Source organism: Procambarus clarkii, chromosome 42, assembly GCF_040958095.1.
Source record: "Procambarus clarkii isolate CNS0578487 chromosome 42, FALCON_Pclarkii_2.0, whole genome shotgun sequence".
NCBI classification, from domain to species: domain Eukaryota; kingdom Metazoa; phylum Arthropoda; class Malacostraca; order Decapoda; family Cambaridae; genus Procambarus; species Procambarus clarkii.
In genome coordinates this window covers 7130166-7150140 of record NC_091191.1, presented here as the reverse complement: position 1 = coordinate 7150140, position 19975 = coordinate 7130166, and the positions used below count along the sequence as shown (strand labels likewise).

At 34.8% G+C, this 19975-nt stretch overlaps 1 protein-coding gene across 5 annotated transcripts; it reads right to left on the bottom strand.

The window, feature by feature from the left end:
* Positions 1–1941: 1941 nt before the first annotated feature.
* LOC123770296 (fidgetin-like protein 1) lies at positions 1942–19881 on the bottom strand. Of its 5 annotated transcripts, none has more exons than XM_045762007.2 (15): positions 19654–19879; positions 17316–17458; positions 15671–15960; positions 14222–14267; positions 12346–12696; positions 11409–11521; positions 10438–10571; positions 9518–9635; positions 8310–8420; positions 6938–7046; positions 5606–5723; positions 5061–5175; positions 4459–4587; positions 3753–3944; positions 1942–3211 (listed from the first exon to the last, which is right to left on the bottom strand). In XM_045762007.2, exons 1-15 carry the CDS (start codon positions 19785–19787, stop codon positions 3089–3091), a joined length of 2226 nt encoding a protein of 741 aa, XP_045617963.2. In that variant the 5' UTR covers positions 19788–19879; the 3' UTR covers positions 1942–3088. The 5 variants fall into 5 exon arrangements, 4 of the variants coding, with proteins under 4 accessions (XP_045617963.2, XP_045617962.2, XP_045617964.2 ...); XM_045762006.2 differs by having other exon boundaries at positions 11409–11524; positions 19654–19878; XM_045762008.2 differs by having other exon boundaries at positions 9518–9632; positions 11409–11524; positions 19654–19878.
* Between the last annotated feature and the right edge of the window lie 94 nt (positions 19882–19975).

Sequence of the window (19975 nt, the reverse complement as noted above, 5' to 3'; positions counted from 1 at the left end):
TCATATCTGACAGCATAGTGAATTTTTGTGCCAGGATGAGCAAACGCCTCAGGTTACTAACATTGGGTTAAGGAACGTGAACATTTTATTTCTGCTCAAAAAACACAATACAGAACACACTTTGCTGTAGCCAACACTTGCTGCTGTGTATTATGGTGTTTAATTTGTTGTAGTTTTAGATATGTAATTAGAACAAAATTTAATAATAATTTGCTCTGCAGCACTGAAGGAAAAAGATATTGACTGGAACAAAATTTCTGCATACAATTAATAAGAATGGGTTTTGTATTAGAGTAAAAGTTGTGCCTTATTGTAGCTAAATTTATTTAAAAACCATTGTTCTGTACTTGAAGTACAGTATATCAAATGTTAATATATTTACAAATTTTACTTTATATTTGTTACACGTTTATGGTTTAATAAGCAGATTATTCATTATAATATTAGTTTCATATAAATATTCTATAACAAAATAGCTATGAACAATTACTTGTGTAATGTATTAAGTATACATCAGTGTTCATTGTTAATAAATAAATTGTATATAATAATTGCACTCTTATTTACCACCAAAGTTAATCGGACCTGAACATCTTTGAGTGTCAATTAAGTTCACACACAGTGACACCTCCAAAAATACAATTTCTATCATTCCAGATTTACATGGAATCTAGATTTCAGAAACGTTATTTTTTTCTTTTTTGTAATCTATTTTTACTAAATCTTCCAGATTTTTCTTAAAGCATGCAATATGATGAATATTTAAACAAATAATATGATGATTTTGTGTGCTTATAAATAATTATGCTTGATAAAAATACAATTTTTTTTTTCACTTACTCTTTGAAGCACAGGCTGGTCAGGATAACAATGAAGGAGCAAAATGCAGTTATAGTGTATTAGGTCATGCTACCTATTCAATTTTTGCAGTCGTCCTGAACAGGCCTTGAAGTGCTCGATGCCCATGGTAAATTATATTCTCTACAAACTGTTCACCAACAGCAGCCCATAGTAAATGATATTCTCTACAAACTGTTCACCAACAGCAGTCCATAGTAAATGATATTCTCTACAAACTGTTCACCAACAGCAGCAAGATCCAAATTACAGTAAACAACACCATCCAAATCCTCATGCCAAGAAAGTTTTACTCACAAACAATATGATCTATTTCCTCGGATTTTTTTGACAGAAGCAACACTAGTACCAATGCTGCTCATTCTTTGCCAGCTGCTTGCCTCTTTAACCATGATAATGCTTCTTTAATAACTCTGCCTTCTCATCTATGGTAAGGATAAGAAGGCAGAGTTACTCTTGTCGCCTGCTCTCGCCACATATCGTGCTTCAAATCACAAATAAAAAAACAGTAATTTTAAACACAAAAATTCTAATAAAGTTATAGAAAAAGATAAGATGATTATGGGAAAATATACATACAAACTCCTATTTTTCAAACTCTGGGTGTGGCGATACTCCTACCTGGGGTTTTTTTAATATACAATAAACTATGTACTATACATATAAATTTTTTTGAGAAGATAGTAGAACATACCATAGGTAGATAAACGATGAAAGAATACTAACAATACATTTATGTATGCATGCAAAATGAAAGTGTGTGCAGGGGTAACTCAATTAGTCCTGCCAGGCCCTACCCCCACTTCTGCCTACAAGGAATGTACTTCCTGTCACCCTTAAATCATTAAATTTCCAAAAGTTGATTGAAAGAACCTATTATGACAAATTATTAAATTATTATTAATTACACTGAATGAAGATGTCAGATCTAATAGTAGTCAGGATGTTAGTGAAACAGGAAACATCTCACCCTCATGAAGTTTATCAAATCAATGTTACTGTACCTCTATATGTACTTAACCATTCTACACCTACCAAACCCCAGAAGCCTGCTCCACAGAGGCTGGGTTAATATACCACAAATCAAAATTTAATTAATTTATTTGGCTTAGAAGTAAAAATACATAGGTCATACAGAATGAGGTGACATTGCAATATCATTAATAATTTTGCATAAGATGACAAATATATACTGTAATTTATTTATACTGGCAACATTACCGAATATGGCTGACTACTCAGTAACACTTAAAACTGAATTGCCAATCTCACCAATGGCATTGATCTACTAGCATACAAAACAGTTCCAAAAATAAATGCACTTTTTATAGTTACTGTACATTGAAAATTCAATCATTTTTATGGAAAAATTGTGTTAAATTAGATTACATAAACATAACACTGGAAAATGCTGTATTTAGGTCTGAAGCAGCCGAGTAACATAGTCAAGCCCCAATAGTAATGGTCACTTCTAATTAATCAAAATTACATTACAGTATCACATATTTCATAAAAAATTTCATTGAGAATTTCTCTGAACATTAAGATAATTAAAATTCTAACTAGAATAAACAATGGGTGTTCCCATAGGATGATACCTTATATTTTGTAGTTTTCAAATGAAATAGGTACTCACCTAGTACAGACAAGTACCTATTTCATATGTAAACTACAAAATATAGTGTATCATCCTAAGGAAACACCCATTGTTTATTATAGTTAATTAATTAATTATAGTTAATTATTATAGTTTATTAATTCTCTTAATATTCATAAAAAGTCTTAATGTTCATTGAATTTTTTTTTTCAAAACCAAACAAAATACAAATTACAGAACACGCTTTTATTTGGAGCTCAGAATACAAGAAGAAATTGACAACAAAATTGACTCTGTGCTCACGAAAAGTAGACAAACACTTCCTGTAAAGATACAGTTCCTGCCACCCTAGAGTAAAGGATCCCTGATGCAGTATTTGTAAATAAACATTCTGAAGATTATATAAAGTATGCCTTCCATACATTGTACATAATATACTTATTTCCATATATACAGTATAAAACTAAAATATGGAACTTTAACATAAGAATGTTTGATTCCATGAGATAAAAACCAAAGGAAAATACCTCTTCATTCAGAAAAAAAATAAGTCCATTAGATTCTCAATCCTGCATACTTATCTTAATAAAATGCAATTTTCTTTTTAATTAATTTTCTTAATCTTTAATGTGATTATCTGGCTGATATGCCAAACTTTTTATTCCAATCTTCATACATCTGAAGATCTTTGTCAGACACACTTGCTTTGATGCTATACAAAGCATTCATGAAGTCATCGGCACAAATTGGACGTACCTGTCAAACCAGGGTATTATGTAAGGGTGTTACATATAGGAATATTTTAATTCTCATAATACACAATTAACTTGATTCGGTTAATTTGCGATGATTATATCCGTACCTCATATATTCCATATCTGTTTCACCACACAACTGACATCTCATTTATTTTTATAAAATCCATTAAAAATTATTGTTATATGTTTTTTAATGTGCATGTATTTGAATAGTTCCAGCCATTTATGTGGTTTAATTCTATGCCCTGATGCAGGAGCAGTAGTTTTATTTCGATACCAATGACAGATGACCCACAAAATGCTCAGAGAAAGATGATTTAGCATAAATCATCTTTATGATCCTACTGCCATCATACCCCTGACGTTAATATATTGTCTAACATAAACTGATAATAAAATATATTCATACAGGATATACCTGGTGGTCTTGCCCATGTGTATTTGAGAATGCTACCTGATATTTAAGAGAATTTTTACATTGCCAAGATAAATTAAAAAATACACGTATAATTTGAAGAATATTCAACTCAAGGCCTTACCTGATCAACCGAGATGTGATGGATGTCGGCAAAGTTAATAGACCTAATAGGTCCCAGAGCAGCTTCCCGACACAGGTTGGTCATGTCGGCCCCAGAGTAACCATCCGTCATTTGACAGATGCGTTCAATATCATCAGTTACTAAACTGTGGCTTTGATTTGTCATTAATTTTTCTATAATTTGCCGACGAGCCTAGAAATACACATTAAATATGATAATTACTTGATTCAGAGAAATAATTTTTAAACACTAAACCATTCATATTTGAACCCTACTTAAATATCAAACACAGTCACTTAAACTAGCAAAAGGTATTTCATAGCTTGTACATTACCAATGAAGCAATGTAACACCACACATTATTATTTGTCTTATCTGCCCTGGCTTTCCTAGGAGGAGTGGCAGGGATCAAGCACAAATAGCCCCTTAGAAAATTCATGTACATCTCTAATTTACAAACAAATGCATTTCATTGTTATTTACCGCACACACAAAGATGATGACAAGTAGTAACTAAGCTCCCATTCCCACATTTACTCTATCCAACAAACTACTTCCAGCAACAATGAACTAAAATCATTATCCATCAATATATTTTTGTGAAACCCACTACTGTATTTTAATAAATAACTCTTAAAATTTGTTTATTTTTCAGCTTCCCTATCCTCCTCACCCTTTACCCACCCGAGAAACACACTTACTTTACCTTACTCTCAGGTAAAGGGATATAAAGCTTCTTCACTAGTCTTCTTCGGGCTGCTTCATCTAGTTCTTGAGGTCGATTTGTTGCTCCAACCATCAACAATCTTTCATCATTGGCTGTAGTGGCTCCATCCTTGATAAAAAAAAAAAAAATTATATAATATATATATATATATATATATATATATATATATATATATATATATATATATATATATATATATATATATATATATATATATATATATATATCACACAGTATATTATATATATAAATTATATTATATTAGCATAAATGAGTCAAATCTGAGTAGAAATCCATTATAAATGGAGTGCCCCACAGCTCTGCTCTGCCCTGGTACCTATACCATATACTGTACATAAATGAATTAGACGAAGGATTAGACAGAAACATTTGCAAATGAGAAGAACCTACAGTATTAGGCTTGAGGTTGTGATTCAAAAGCAAGAGAGTAGTTGCTTAGCATGATTCCTTTATTTAAAAGTGACACCAGTAATATCAAAGACCTGTAAATTTGGCCACCCTAGTATAGGCCCTGCTTCTGTAGTTCACTGTTAAAAGAGTCAACACACCTTCTAACTTACCAGTTGAATAAGAAATTCAGTTTTAATGCGTCTTGAGCTTTCATGTTCTGAATCTGAGCGGTGGGTAAGAAGAGAGTCAATCTCATCAATGAAGATAACAGCTGGCTGATGACATCTGGAAAACATCTACATATTTTATAGGTTATACAGAATTAAAATGTTTTAGGCATTTTGTAACATGTATATATTATATAAAAAATAATTGAAAATAATGGTAGTAATTGTTAACTAGTAAAAGCAAAGGGCAATTCAAAATACAAATTTACATGAATATTTAAAAAAATATATATGGGGGTATTGATATATTTATTAAAAATATGAATACAGCATTATAGTAATTCATCTAATAACCTAGTACAGTATTTTTGATGTTCACATTAAAATTGATGAACATAATTATTGATGTTCACATGCATATAATAGCCTTATAGACAAATAATCTTAAAAACTGTGGTAAGTGCATTTATGATAGTCAAGCTTTGACATGTACAAGTTATTATACAATTTATGAAATGAGAAATTTAAAATACAGTTAAGAAACTCACCTTGCCACAGCAAACATTGCTCTCACCATTTTCTCACCCTCTCCAACCCACTTAGATGTTAGTGATGATGCGCTGATGCTGAAGAACGTTGATCCACTTTGACAAGCAATGCATTTACCTACAAAGAAAGTTTACGTTTAAGTTTTTCAACGAACGATGCAGAAAATAAAGGGCTCAAAGTTCTTATGAAAAGCCCTTCTGATCATGATCTTCAGTCTCTTCTTAGGATTTAGATTAGAAGAAGATATGTCCCGAGCAGTGCAACACACTTCACCAATGCAGAAGGGTAAATCCTAACAATCCCCTGCAGGGTCATACTTGTGCCATGGAGTACTGGAGAACATTCAATGAGGTTAATGTTTGGAAATTTTCTCTCTGCTATATTATTACCCTTTTTTTTTTTTTTAATTTTCAAGTGCATCCATATTTTGCATCCTCAATTTTGGAAATTTTTGTTCTGTTCCTTCACAAATTCCTCTATATTGTTGCTGTTTGCAATTGCACTGTATCAAGATGTATGTCTTGCCACTGATATTTTACACAGGTGTGGGTTCCATACTGGTGCTGCATACTCTAATGTTTACCTCACATACGTGGCAAATAATGTTTTGAATGATTTTTTGTTTACATTTCTGAAAGCTGTCCTTATATTTGCCAGCTTCACATATGCTGCTGACATTAATAAACAACTTAAGTGCTTCAGGCTGTGTGATGTCAATCCCTAGGTACATCTCATTTCTTCCATATCTAAGAGTCAAACATATCTTTCCTGTCATGCTGCATAGTTCCTCTCACCTTATTTGAATAGCTGTAGTCCTACAGTATTCTGCAATCTTTCTCAATCCCTATTCCCCTGATCAACTGCACATTAACAAAAACATTGACATATAGAAGTCTCTTTCTACATAAATCAGGAACAGAAAGGGTCCAAAAATTTATTATTGAATTTAAATTGTACCTTTTCGTCATTCTGACACCTTCATCGCTGTACCTGTCTTCTATTTATTATGCACCCAGTTTAGTGCTTTTGAGCAATACAGAAATATAAGATGCATGAGGAGAGTGGATCAACACCTAATGGATGACATGATGCTGTGATCTGGCCAACAATTCCACTGCTTTTTGTCTATGTGAAAACTATTCATTTTATAAACAATCATGCCTATTATGGCATCCCATGACATATATATAAATATATCTGACACTGTTATTTTTAAGAAATGTTTGAATGAAGAGCCTGATCTACCAGTTGGTAATGATAAGGTAATAAAGTGATAATTAAGACAAAGACTAGTCAAATCATGATTAACTGATAATTCTTGTCAAATTTACCAATCATAGTTTTTCCAGTTCCTGGAGGACCAAACAGCAGTATCCCCTTCGGTGGTCCTCTAAGGCCAGTGAAAATATCTGGCCGCAGCATTGGCCATACCACAACCTCCTATCAAATTTAAGAAGGAAAATAAGACATCATATTTATAAAACAATTGGGAGGATAAAATTAAGATGAGGTCTCACATATAAGTATTTAAGTTAATATTTTTTAGTAACAATTTAGCAAATATTAATGCAAGACTGAAATTGTCCACATTTTAATTCAATGATGATGTCCATGGAAAGAATCCAATCAAAATTTCATATGTAATTTTTTTCCTATTTTCCTACACTAATAGGAAGAAATAGAATTTCTTCCTATTAATGTACCTACAGAATAACAATCTTGTTCACTTTTTCTCTATGAACAAGTATTTTTACTATGTAAGCAATATTTCCACTAATTATGCAGTACTGTACTGTATATCTCTTATCTCGGGTACATAATTCAAATCATCATTACACAAGTACCCTTCAACTAAATGACAAATAAAAATTATACTCACTTGCAAGTCATATCTCAAATATTTTCACTAAACTCAATCTTATCTTAGAGAGACCATATTTATACTACTTAATGACACAAAATTTCACCATGAAAGTCCTATATTGACTAACAAGCTTTTATTAACCACTAAAAATGCCCAATTTTAATTACAATACTTCTTCACATCAATATTTCCAAGATTTTTTCCATTTAGTTGCCGAACAGGGTAAAATCCACCGCATCCTCTGGACAAGAATCTTGATTTGGCAAGTGGCATTTTTTTTGCAACAGTGCAACCAGGAACCTTTAAAACCATCCCAGCCCGGGATGACAAACAGAAGCCACTTTATTCCATTAAACTCAAAGCCATGTGCAAGTTCTTCCATGAGTTCAAACAAGTCCTCTACTCAGCTGCCCATTGCCTGCCCAGTAACTAAATACCACAGCTGGCATCAAAATCAGTAAGAAAGGATATACATGAAAGAGAGTCAAGTAGAGAACCCTATGTTGATGTTAATGCTGCCACTTGACAGCAGTAATGTACAGGACTACAACCTGGCAGGTCAACTGGGAATTAGCAATAAGTGACATCTTAAATGCCAAGTAGTGCTTAGAAAGCTTTCACCGACTAAATGAACCTTAAATAAGTAACTTTGAGCTGGAATGAATATTTCTCCAGCGTTTCCCTAGCATCAGCATGACAATAGTTTGAACAATTGCAGCTGCTCTGTTGCAGAATGTCTACCTGCTCTGACCCTCTGACCTTTTCCACTGGAATCAGAAAGGACCTTGACTTAGGGAGCGATCAAGTGGCACAGTTCAGAAAAAGACTGTATAGCTTACCTGAATGGTACTTTTGGCCAGATCTAGTCCAGCTATGTCATCCCATGTTACAGATGGTCCACTATCCATAATTTCATTCATTATAAGTTCAATCATCTTAGGTTCAATATTCTGAAAGATAAAGTTTGTTTACTTTTTACTTTATAATAAAATCAATATAAATGTTACCCAATAAATCAATATACAGTAATGAAAATTACTGCTTTAACTCCCCTTCCTTTTTACTTATAAACATTTCTAGTTTTTTAAATAATGTTCAAAAGGTGCAGTACATTTACATAAAAATATAATAATTAGAAAAAAGAAGAAAATGTAGTAGTAGTTAAGGAAAAAGAAAAATGGGAAAATAAATTTTGTTCCCCCCATGGACGGGGGAAGAGCTCAATCTATCTCTCTCTCTATATCTCTCTCTCTATATCTCTATATCTATCTCTCTAATTCTATCTCTATCTCTCTACTTCTATCTCTATCTCTCTATATCTCTCTCTCTATCATTAGTCTCATCATCCATCTTCTGACACACAGCCACCAATCTTCGACATGATATTGGAGTCAAGGTCATCTTCGCCTCCGAAACACGAACATCATCTCTATATACTGTATCTTTATCTTCCCCCCTGAACCCCTTGTTCCCCTCTTTGTCCTTCCCTCTTCCTTCCCTTAATTTCCCCCTGCATAATTGAGGGATTTACTGAAGTAATAATTGAAGGATTTACTGTTACAACGTTTCATTCCTCTTTGGGACATCTTCAGGTAAAGAATGAATACATGATATACAATTCTGGGTTAAATGTGCATCTGAAAACTCTGAATGAATATGGGGGTGAATGATGGGGTTAAAGGATTATGGGGGCAATCAGACACAGAGTAAGGGGATAGGAGGATAAGGTTAGAGTAAGGAGATAGGCCAATCAAACTTTAGGTTTGGTTTGAGCATGGTTTGAGAACCTAACTCCCAAATATAGCAGTGACTGAATGAATGACTAGGTCTGGATCACCAAACAAATGACTTACACAAATTTGGATTGCACCCTCTTCATAATTTGGAAATTTATGGCATTGAAACAAAAACCTGCCATCAATACTACTAACCCATAATATTAGCACAATAACATTGTATGAAAATGAGGTAACGACATTCATAATGATCAAACGTGGATAACTTCAAGCTTATTTCCCTAAAACAACACTATGCATACTATACATACCTTCAATCTTTCATCAGTCATGAGCTCAGAATAAGGATTGTTTTCAGCTGCAATGCCAGAACTTCCAGAGTTACTATGTGGCATGCATCTTCGCATAAGCCCTTCACTACCAAAACTACTAGAAAACAGAATGCTTTAGTATTAACAGCTAATTAAAAGAAATATTTGAGGATAATTGGACAAAATTAAGCACAGTACAGTAATTTAGGAATGGACACAATCACAAGTGGAACTATCAGTGGAATACTTAGGATATGCCCATGTCTGTCTGTGTCTGTCTCTGAGTAAGAAATATATTAAAGCTATTAATTCTATGTATTGAAAGAAGCCACTGAATTCTATTTGATAACATTTTGATAATTTAGTCATAAACTAAGTAAAAATAATGTGCAAAGACATTTGTTAAAATATTTATGAGCTTGGGGTAAGAGGATAGGGATGGTGCATAATTACCCTTCATTCCATGGTTGCATCACTTTAACATGGATGAGAGTGAGCTGAGCTACTTACTACTTTATTGACAGTGCAAGTGTTGACATTATTTGGTTTGGGGCAGTAGTAAGCCAGCCAACTCGCAATTATCAAATAATTATAACATAAAATACAGCATGCTTGGTGCTTGATGACCTTCTTGAGGTCACCTAAAGGCTAGATAGAGAAATATCCCATATCCCCCTTTACCCCATTAATAACGAGCCAAGGTATTTTAAAATATCTCCACTGCATCACATAATGATTGTTCATCTGGCATTGGCATAGCTGTTGTTGGTCATGTCCTTTTGAGTGTAGGACACAGACTAAGGGACCAACAGAATGGCATAACTCAGGAAACATTAGACATGAGCAAAAGATGCTTATCATATAAGCAAATAAGGTGGGAAATAACTTGTTATTTAGTAACAAAACAAAGAGGAGCTTACTCTTCTTCATCTTCTTTTCTCACAGGTGGAACAAACTTGGTGTTGACAGCTCTCCTAACACCTAGTGACCTCTTCCCGGTCCCATAAGATGCCCCACTCACTCCTCTACCATACTTCTTCTGCTGTTCTAATTGCTGCAGAATAATATATTAACAATCATAATGAAACTACAACATTTTAAGAATACCACCTAACAAGTTGAAAATAGGGTGGGAGAGGGGTTGAAAGAATCAAAGTTTCCTTCCTATAAGGACTTGTTTATCATACAATAATATTTAACTATGTTTGCAACTATTTTATTTATTTATACACATAAACAATATATGTATGTATGTACTGTATATTGTTGTAATACCTGTAGCCAGAACCCTACTAGGTCTAGTGAAAACACCAAATTATATTGGCTAAATAAATTACTAATTTAGGCCAAGTTTGACCTCAGTTAGGCAGTATTGAGGAATAATTGGTAAATTTAGATTAGATCAGGTAGCAGGCAGAAGCGCTTCCTTTTGCTGCTTTTCTACCGAGGAAACTGTGTGATCCAGTAGTGGAGCTTCCACCTACAACTCAGCAGGTCGGGGCAAAGTAATGCCTCACAAACCTCTTTCAATTCTACAAGATAACCAAAATACAATAGGATAAAATAATGCTTTGATTGCATCTTTTTGGATTGTCAAAAAAGCCTTTAATACTATTAACAATAAAAGTTTGCATGTAATGAAGACTGAATGGACTCAAGATATCATGTAATGTATAGTGAAAATTGTCTGTAGTGAATACTGTAGGTCATGTAGTGAGGATGTATGTTGTTGCTGACCGTGTGTGCTAAGATGTAACCTTCACTATATGGGCTCTGGGGGGTAGGAATGGATGCAGGATCAGTCCTCTCAGTGTAAGAGTGCACATATACATTATTAATTATGATTATGGCAAGTGAGTGAAACAGTAAACCAAGTAGGAAGTTTGCCTACCAGTTGATGAGAGGCTGTCCTAAAATAATTGTCAGAAGGATCACTCCCAATACCTCTTAGCCCATCCTCACCAAAATCTTCACCACTACTCTGGCACTGGTAGCTCCTTGAACCTGCTGTAAGCAAAATGATTGAATATCAACTCATTAATATTCAAATCAAATAACACACATATACGTTGTTCAACAAAGCACAAACTTCTTACAACAATGAGATTAGAGACATAATTTAGATTTAGATTTTTTGGAAAATAACTTTTCATCTGTATCTCTCTCTCTGGATTTGATCAAGCCCTTGTATACAAAATATTATCAACAAACACAATCCTTTCTTAACCTGGTGCATCTTCCCAAGTCACAAGTAGATATGAATACAGCAAGAGAGAACAACATGATTCCAGGAGACAATTTAAAGGAGGAAAGTTTAAATTTAAATTTATACTCTACAAGTTGTGAAAATGATTTTTGAAAAAGAAACCAAACTCTATTTAGCCATTTAAGAAAATACAAAAAGACAACATTTATATTTGAAAAGTTATGGCATGCATGAAAGACTGATAAATACTAATTACACTGCCACAACTGAATAAAGACTTTACAATTCACTAATGAAATAGTTTTCAAGTCATTACAAATGTTAATATATAGTTTATTATATGATTGTATAAATAATTTTGTACTTCTGAAACCACACAAATATATAAAATGTTTTAACTCAAATGCTCTAACAAATTGTCAAACAAACCCTTATACTAAACTTTCATAAACTGTTTGCACTTATACTTTATTCCAAAACACAAATTTCTGAACATCTGAATACAAAATCCTTGCTAAAGCAACAAAATCCTAAGGCCTTATTTTGGTTGTACCAACACCCTGTTCTTAATTATAAATAGCTACTACTATCATCATTAAATTTCTTATAATTATCTATGTACCTTTTCCTTTTCCCCTCCAGCTCCTGGTAGACTGTCCATGTTGTACCTCACGTGAAGTGTCTACCATAGATCCACTCTTCCAATTTTGTCTCGATCTTTCCACTGGTGGTCCGAAACCTTTACCTCTTCCAGAATAATTGGAGGTGCCTTCAAAAGAACCACTGAAGGACTCCATTCTACCAGACATATTCCTTTCTATTCCTATTGATTCCTCAGTTCCATCACATCTGCCCTCATTTGTCCCAGGTATTTTGCTTCTATTCCAAGGATAGGGACCTCCTTTTCCGTGAATTCCTCTCCCTCCAAGTGTAGCACTACTGTTGGGCTTTACCTCTTCCCTTCTGAAAGATCCTACAATTATATTTATTTATTAATAAATAAGAAATATAGTAACAAAGAAATATACCAGAATACAAGGGTATTTCCATGATATGAATACATATAATTACTTTCCAAGATAACCAAGAACAAAAGTAAACGTAGCAATTTATGAACTAATTATCTATAATAAGCATAAACAAATTATGAAAACTAGCAATTGTATTCATAATGAATGCACTTTACATGATAATTCTTTCAGTAATGAACTGACTATTAATTGTTCAGAATTCATATTTTCACCATGGGATAAATGCATTTTTACTTTCATATACCTAAACATATAGCTTTCTACTTGAAAATACCTAAATCATTAAACAAAAATGGTAAGTGTAATCAAATGTTCTTCTCTGGTTCAAGAATCAGTGCCTCTTTGACTCCAGCATTCATCCAGCCAAGTAAGTAATTTTCAAAAGAAGGTGCCAAGCCAGGGAGACTATATAACACCATCAAAGTTGCAGGATGTTCAAAAGGCACTAAATATCACTAAGGATGCCAATACGAGAACAAAAGTGCATAAGGTGAGCAATATCAAAGGTATTCGATTCACCAAGGAGTCTTTCAAGGGACAAATGATTGCGAGGGAAAGTCGGGAAGCAAGACACACATGCACGTCCTGGAAATCAAGACATTCAACAAGGATATGCCTGACATAAAAGGAACAATGCAGTTCAGACAATAAGGAGCAGGGCAGTGCTCCATTAAATGCCCATGATGGCCAGAATTGTAAAATCAAGAGACACACATAATAAGACTTCTCAAAACACACACACACACACAAAACTTAAATATTGTACAAATAAACAGGCAAACTACACACTAAGCTGTTTCAAATAAAACAAGAAGCCCCTTGAACTGAATGTCAGTCAGCTTGCTTAACTGTAACCTGTCACTGCCAAAAAGAACATGCGGCTCAGATAGGAGAATGCTTGCGGGCGAGGTGCTGCTCACTGGAAACAGTTGGCATCGGCAGTCAAGTGGCCCAATTTTTATTAACAGAAATCACTTTATTGATAGTTACTGTAATCCCAGAGAGGCTTTGTTAAGGCATTAGGTTTTTAAACTTTGACCTTCTTGGAGGTTATTCCAAGCTAGGAATGTTCTCCAATACTCTAACATCAGAATGACATTGTAGGGATCATTTAAATTGTGTTGTTGCACTATTGTCAAATTGTCACCATGCCTGACTGTTACCAATCCAGATAATACCTTAAGGAGCAATCTAAGACAAACAGCAAAGAAATAAAGATTATCCTTATTATGTACCTTAGATATATATATATGATTTCATCAATAATAATTAGCTCCACAACTTTCATAACATATACACTATTCATTTCAAACACATGAAGACAAATTCAATCACAAAAAGTAATTGTAAAAACATAATTTAAGCACTTTCAAATTACATTCACCTAGCCAAGTTATATGAATATGATAATTTATCTGATTCAATGAATATTAAATCCAAATTTATTTATAATAGAAAGATACTCACCATTTCCATTACTAAATGGAAGACCATCTGATGTGCCAAGTGCTTTCTGTGGATAAAATGTACTTAATTACTGTACATAAATATAAAGCAATGTATCTAATAACCACATAACTATATACAGCATCACATAAAAAGGAAAAAAATTCTTGCTTTGATGACAGATGAAAAGCTACTTTACAACTGAGATACTCGGTTTTCCACCCTCTTAGACATGTTCATACTGTTTTCAGTAACAATGCTATGTACAGTCATGGTAGGTCAACACTCCCCATCAATGCAACAAGTATATTCAAAAAATCCCTGATAAGTCATACTGTTGACAAGGAAACACTGGAGGCTAATGAAGCTAACATGGAATGACCTCTAAAAGTAATTCATAATTCAAGATGTATTGGTAGACTGGCCTCGACTACAACAACATTTTGTGCCTGAGAAAGTTGACTTTTTTTTTTAATGAAGCACAGAGAGTAATGAAATGCCCCTATCATGGTTGCACTTCAGTAGTTACCTTTAGCTTAAATCACCACCACACACACATACACAAGACACTGACCATACAAAGCTCTTTGTGACATTCTTGGCATACTGTAGACAAGTACTTTTTTCAAGTTTTGTCTCTTCTATGTGGTAGTAAGATTTATAGGGGCCAGAAAACTGCCTACTATTGAGATAAGAAACCCAAGATCAAGAGAAATAAAATACACACAGAGAAATGCCAGATCCAGGTGTGGGACCATATCTGGACCAAGAAAAAACTTGGATCCAAATGAAAAAAGCCCTGGGCACATCCAAACCAATCCCTGGCCAGCCAGTACCCAAAGAGAAGGGAAGGGAAGGGCACATCCAGTGAAGCCACAGGACCTGAAGCCACCAACCTCCTACCACATAGGATAAAAAAAAGCAAGAGGGAACCCAGGTGAAGCATCAGGAACCCAAAGAGGAAAAGCTTCAACTTAGCACATGTGGGCTAAATTAAATGCTCATAATCCAGCTGATAGAAAAGTACAGGAAATGCAATCTCTACACTGGGAACAGCCTGGGAATGTAAAAACCTGTACTTGAAGGCAGTTTTGCAAGGAGGTCTCAGTAAAATTGCAAATGTCAAATTTAGTGCAAGGGTATTCTATTTCAAATATAATGCAAAATTATTTTATTTCAAATACAGTATAATGCAAAATTATTCTAAAAATATTACACAAAACCAAACAAATTTGTGAATAATCTGTTGAAAACTTTAAGGTACTGTATTTCCTTTTGCTTGTGATACCTAATTATTTATCGACCGACAATTCGACCCACAATTGAGAGCTTAGTGATGGCCCAGAACTGTATATTAACACAGATTAATACAAATCTTTCATTTGTTTTTACATTACACACATTTTAATGAGCTAATCTCAGCATCAAAGCAAGCTGGATAACTATAATGTCTCCATCTTTATTTCTTACCTGGCCTCTCCCAACTGCTGTATTCAAATCTGTAAAATCTTCATTGACTAAGTTAAATGATACTTCATTCCTGGCTTGTGTTAAATCCTGACTTTTTGACACTGCCATTTCTGTACTCGTGCATCCATCACTCTGTTGTTCTTGTGCTACCTGTCTCTCCTTGCGTTGATTAAACAAGTGTGCTAGTTTCTTGGCGTCTTCCGCTAGCATGCTGGACATTGAAGGAAGGGGCTTCAAGTATTTATCAATGATATCCTTTGATTGCAAGTTACATTTCCAGCTTTTGCTCTCTGGTAAGCAGAAACAAAATTTCACAAAATATTTACAATAAAAAATGCAATTTATCATTATGCATATTCAGTTTATATGGAAATATAAAAAAAATATATGATGGACATACAGTATATATAAAAAATATGTACTGAATAAATAGACTATATATCTAAGACAGTTTCAATCAAATTAAAACCAAAGTGTTTGCATGTTTGTGTGCATGCTTCTTATAAAGACTGCAAGACATGTTTATGTCCTAATGCAAAAACAAAACAAAAAGAATTATATACAATTTTCTTTTCTTTTCAAGCATATTCAAGATCTTTAGGCTGTAGAAAGATGCAAAGGTAGACACCTAAAAGAGTGGATTAGCCACTGAGACTAGTAACCTTCAAATCAAATGAAAACACTACCAACACATGTCAACACCATGCTACCTTACCTGCCAATGATTCCAAGGATCAACGCTCCTGCAGCCTGGTCTCTGACTAGTCCTACCTTGCATATTAGTATCAGATCTTCTCAGTGATTCACAAGGAACGAGCCACCAAACTTTGGAATGGTCAATGCCTATGTCCAGCAAGGGACCACAGCAGTATCTGGCCATGTGGTTGCCATGTTGTTATAGGAATGTTTCCTAGTGTTGGTTCCAAGGATTAATGTCCCTACAGGCCAATCTCTGACCAGGCCTAATAGTACAGTACAGTATTGAAAAGATGGGTATAATAAGGTATATATTATACATGGTTATACTGGCAAAATTCCTTCACAAATGGGTAATAAGACTACCCAGACAAGTAAAAGCACCCGAGGGGGCTGGACACCTGGTGTATGCCATGAGTTTGGACACCTAAATACCTGTTAATATCTCAATAAGTATTGCATATGGGAAACCATACAGATATGACTGTGGCTGTGATTTTATAAACATTTCTTAATATACATACCATTGGTGTTTCAATAATTTTTTTTTTTAACTAATTCCAGCTATGGCTGACTATCAACCATGGCCAACAATCAGTTGTAAATCATAGCTGACAACTGGCATTATCTACCCCCTTTGTTCAATGGCTTGTATCTTGAGATCAACATTATTAAGATATGATATTTACATGCAAGGAAGTATGGCACGTCGGTAAATTTTAGTGCTGTGCCATTCTCGACCTTAAAGATTTTTATACTTGAAGATACATAAAACACTTTTCTTACAATATTGATATGTTATTCAAATTATTACATATGTAATTTCATGTGGAAGTTTCGAGACAAACAATTTTATGTAAAGGTGGTGGACAACCAGTGGTGGCTGTCAACCTTACTATTGTAAATTTCATGCTGATTACCATAGCAGTTGCCCAAAAGAAAGCCTTACCATTTTTACTATTACCAATAAGAGTAAGGATAGGATCAGCATAGTTATTAAGTCCTCCATCTTTCTCTGTATTGTCCATGAGCTGCCCATAATCGTACAACAGTTTCCGAGTCTTACTTGAAACAGTCAAATCATTGATATCACTAAAAAAAAAAAGGAAACAATTATTAATGGTGTACTGTATATAAATGATTGTTAAGACAAATTAATTTATAAATTAACTACAATACCTATATAACAAAAATTACAATGTTAAAATAATTAATTTACACTTACAAACCAGTGAATAAATGTCACTCCATTCATGGAAATTTCTGCAATGATCATAAGAGTTAACACTTTGCATAGCATTACAATTACACTACACTGATAGTTGTTAAGTTTTCCTGAGGTGTACCTAGTGGTACAGCTCAGATTGCTTCTTCATGCAAGGTCCTTCTGTTCCCATAGGGAGCAATGTAGAGTCACAGCAGGTTAACAACCCACACCAGCACAGGAAGGCTCTTTTCTACCATCCATGTTGGGTTTTATTCATAAGGAATAAAATAAAGGCTAGGGGTTTTACTTGAATTTACTTGAGGATCACCATCTCTCTAGTGGCCTCAACAAGGACACCACACCAATAGTTTTGTCAAAGATTCCCATTTTGTTCCTGAAGATTCTTTCCAAACTAATTTTTTTGTTTGGAAAATTCAATATTTGAGGGTCCCGGGTCCCAATAGTTCAGTCCAGTTTGTTCTTGACCCACAATTGAGAATTTTGGGTTCGAATCCCAGGCAGGACAGATATGATTGGATGCATTTTCTATCACGTAATGCCCCTGTCCACCTGGCAGTAAATAGGTACCCAGGAGTTAGTCAGCTTGTTGTGGGTTGTATCCTGGGGATGGTCAGTAATTCCACCACCCCAGGGTGGAATGAGGGTGGGGGCAAACCTTGATATAAGAATATCTTCTGTACGTATATGCTGGCTGCCGGTCCCCTGACACAATGACCCTGTATTAATTATTATAAAAAGCATTTGTCAGTCTTCCAAGTATTTATGGAGTTCATTTATGGAGATTTTTTTCAGATGGATTTTAAAATTTAACAGAGCTCTAGTATTTATGGCTTTGGTGGGTTGGCAGTTTCAAGAGTTTATAACCCTCTGGTTGAAAAATTATCTGCTCTTTTCAGTTCTGCATTGTGGGTTACTGACTTTAAAACAATTGCTCCTTGGTTTGTGTTATATCTGACCTTTTAATGAAATTGGATCAACATAAAAGTTTTGACAAGATCTACCAGGTCATGCCTGGTCTGCAATGTTGTTAATCCTGAGGCCCTCAACCATTCCTGGCTTGAGAGTTGACTTGGTTCTGGAATGATTTTTGTTGCCTGTGTTTAACTTTCTCCACTGCAGCTGTGTCTTTCTGAAGATGAGGTCTCCACGCCTAGATACAATAACAAATTGGATACACACACCTCTCCCACACCTCTCTGTAATATATTCCATGTGCTAACAATTGCCTTGCCCATCTTTCATGCGGTTTTACCCTGTAAGAATTCATTAGATTTTTACCCTCCATGGTACTGTAATCCAATTTAAATATTTCAACACAAGTATAAATTGGTTCACTTAAATAACACTAGTTCTTCAAATGGCTACTGAGGCATTATTCATAGGACTAGGGAAGGGATATGTTAGGGGGAAAGCATCAAGCCATTATAACACTTCGAAATGGTCAGGATAAGGATTCGGGGTGGGACAGGGGAAAATGAATGGTGCCCAATCACTTGGACAGTCGAGGATTGAACACCGACCTGCGTGAAGCGAGACCGTCGCTAAACCGTCCAGCCCAGGTGGTTGGGTACTCATAGGACTAAATGTCAACAAAAATATTAAATCTTATTTTAGTTGCTAGAGGAAATAAAGGCAACAAATCGGCCTCCCTGGTCAGTCCCCTATTTCTAACCTAATTACAGTACTTTATCTCAACAATATATTTTGTATACAATGTTGCAAATTGATGAAGATTTTATATGTCTATCTTTGACAAGCCGCCAGTTTCCTGTCCTCATCGAGGCTACTAGAGATACAGTGGCCCCTCAGGTAAACTCAGGTACTGTAGTCAGTTACTGAACCCATTATGAGCTAGTAACCCTTCCACCACCGCCCACAGGACGAGTATGGGAAGGCCATAGCTTGGGTTATGGCTTAAAATCCCTCTGCGAGGAATATATATGTGCTCTACTACAATATATGTACCTGTCAGGTCAGATCTGAATAAGATAAGGTGAATAAATGAGGAGCGACCTGACCCGAAACTCCTGCCATGTGTGACGTACATGGGGAAACTTACCTGAAATTACACTTTAAGTAGTGTAATTGAGAAAGATTAAATCTAATTGTATCTGCCTTTTGTGCTACGGTGCCTGTCTCACTCTCAAAGTTCCTCTGCTGCCAGAGATAGAGGAAAGTATCGCCAGGATCCATGTTGAATGTTTGGGTGGCGGCGCCCGGGGACTACCGGCCTGCCATAACTTCACATCTTCCACATCCAAGTTTTACCATTAATGACTCCCAAAGCCATGTATGGCAAACCATCTCTCGAGGTGGAGATATTAGAGTTAACATATCTATTTTTTAGCTAGTCCACTCATTGTGATTATTGGAGTAGTAGA

Coding starts and splice junctions, on each gene's coding strand:
- LOC123770296 (XM_045762006.2), bottom strand. CDS start 19,787: ATGGATCCTGGCGATACTTTCCTCTATCTCTGGCAGCAGAGGAACTTT. Junction 14,268..15,670: donor CAGCAGTTGGGAGAGGCCAG/GTAAGAAATAAA, acceptor TTTTATCCACAG/AAAGCACTTGGCACATCAGA. Junction 5,176..5,605: donor GCAATGTTTGCTGTGGCAAG/GTGAGTTTCTTA, acceptor GATGTTTTCCAG/ATGTCATCAGCCAGCTGTTA.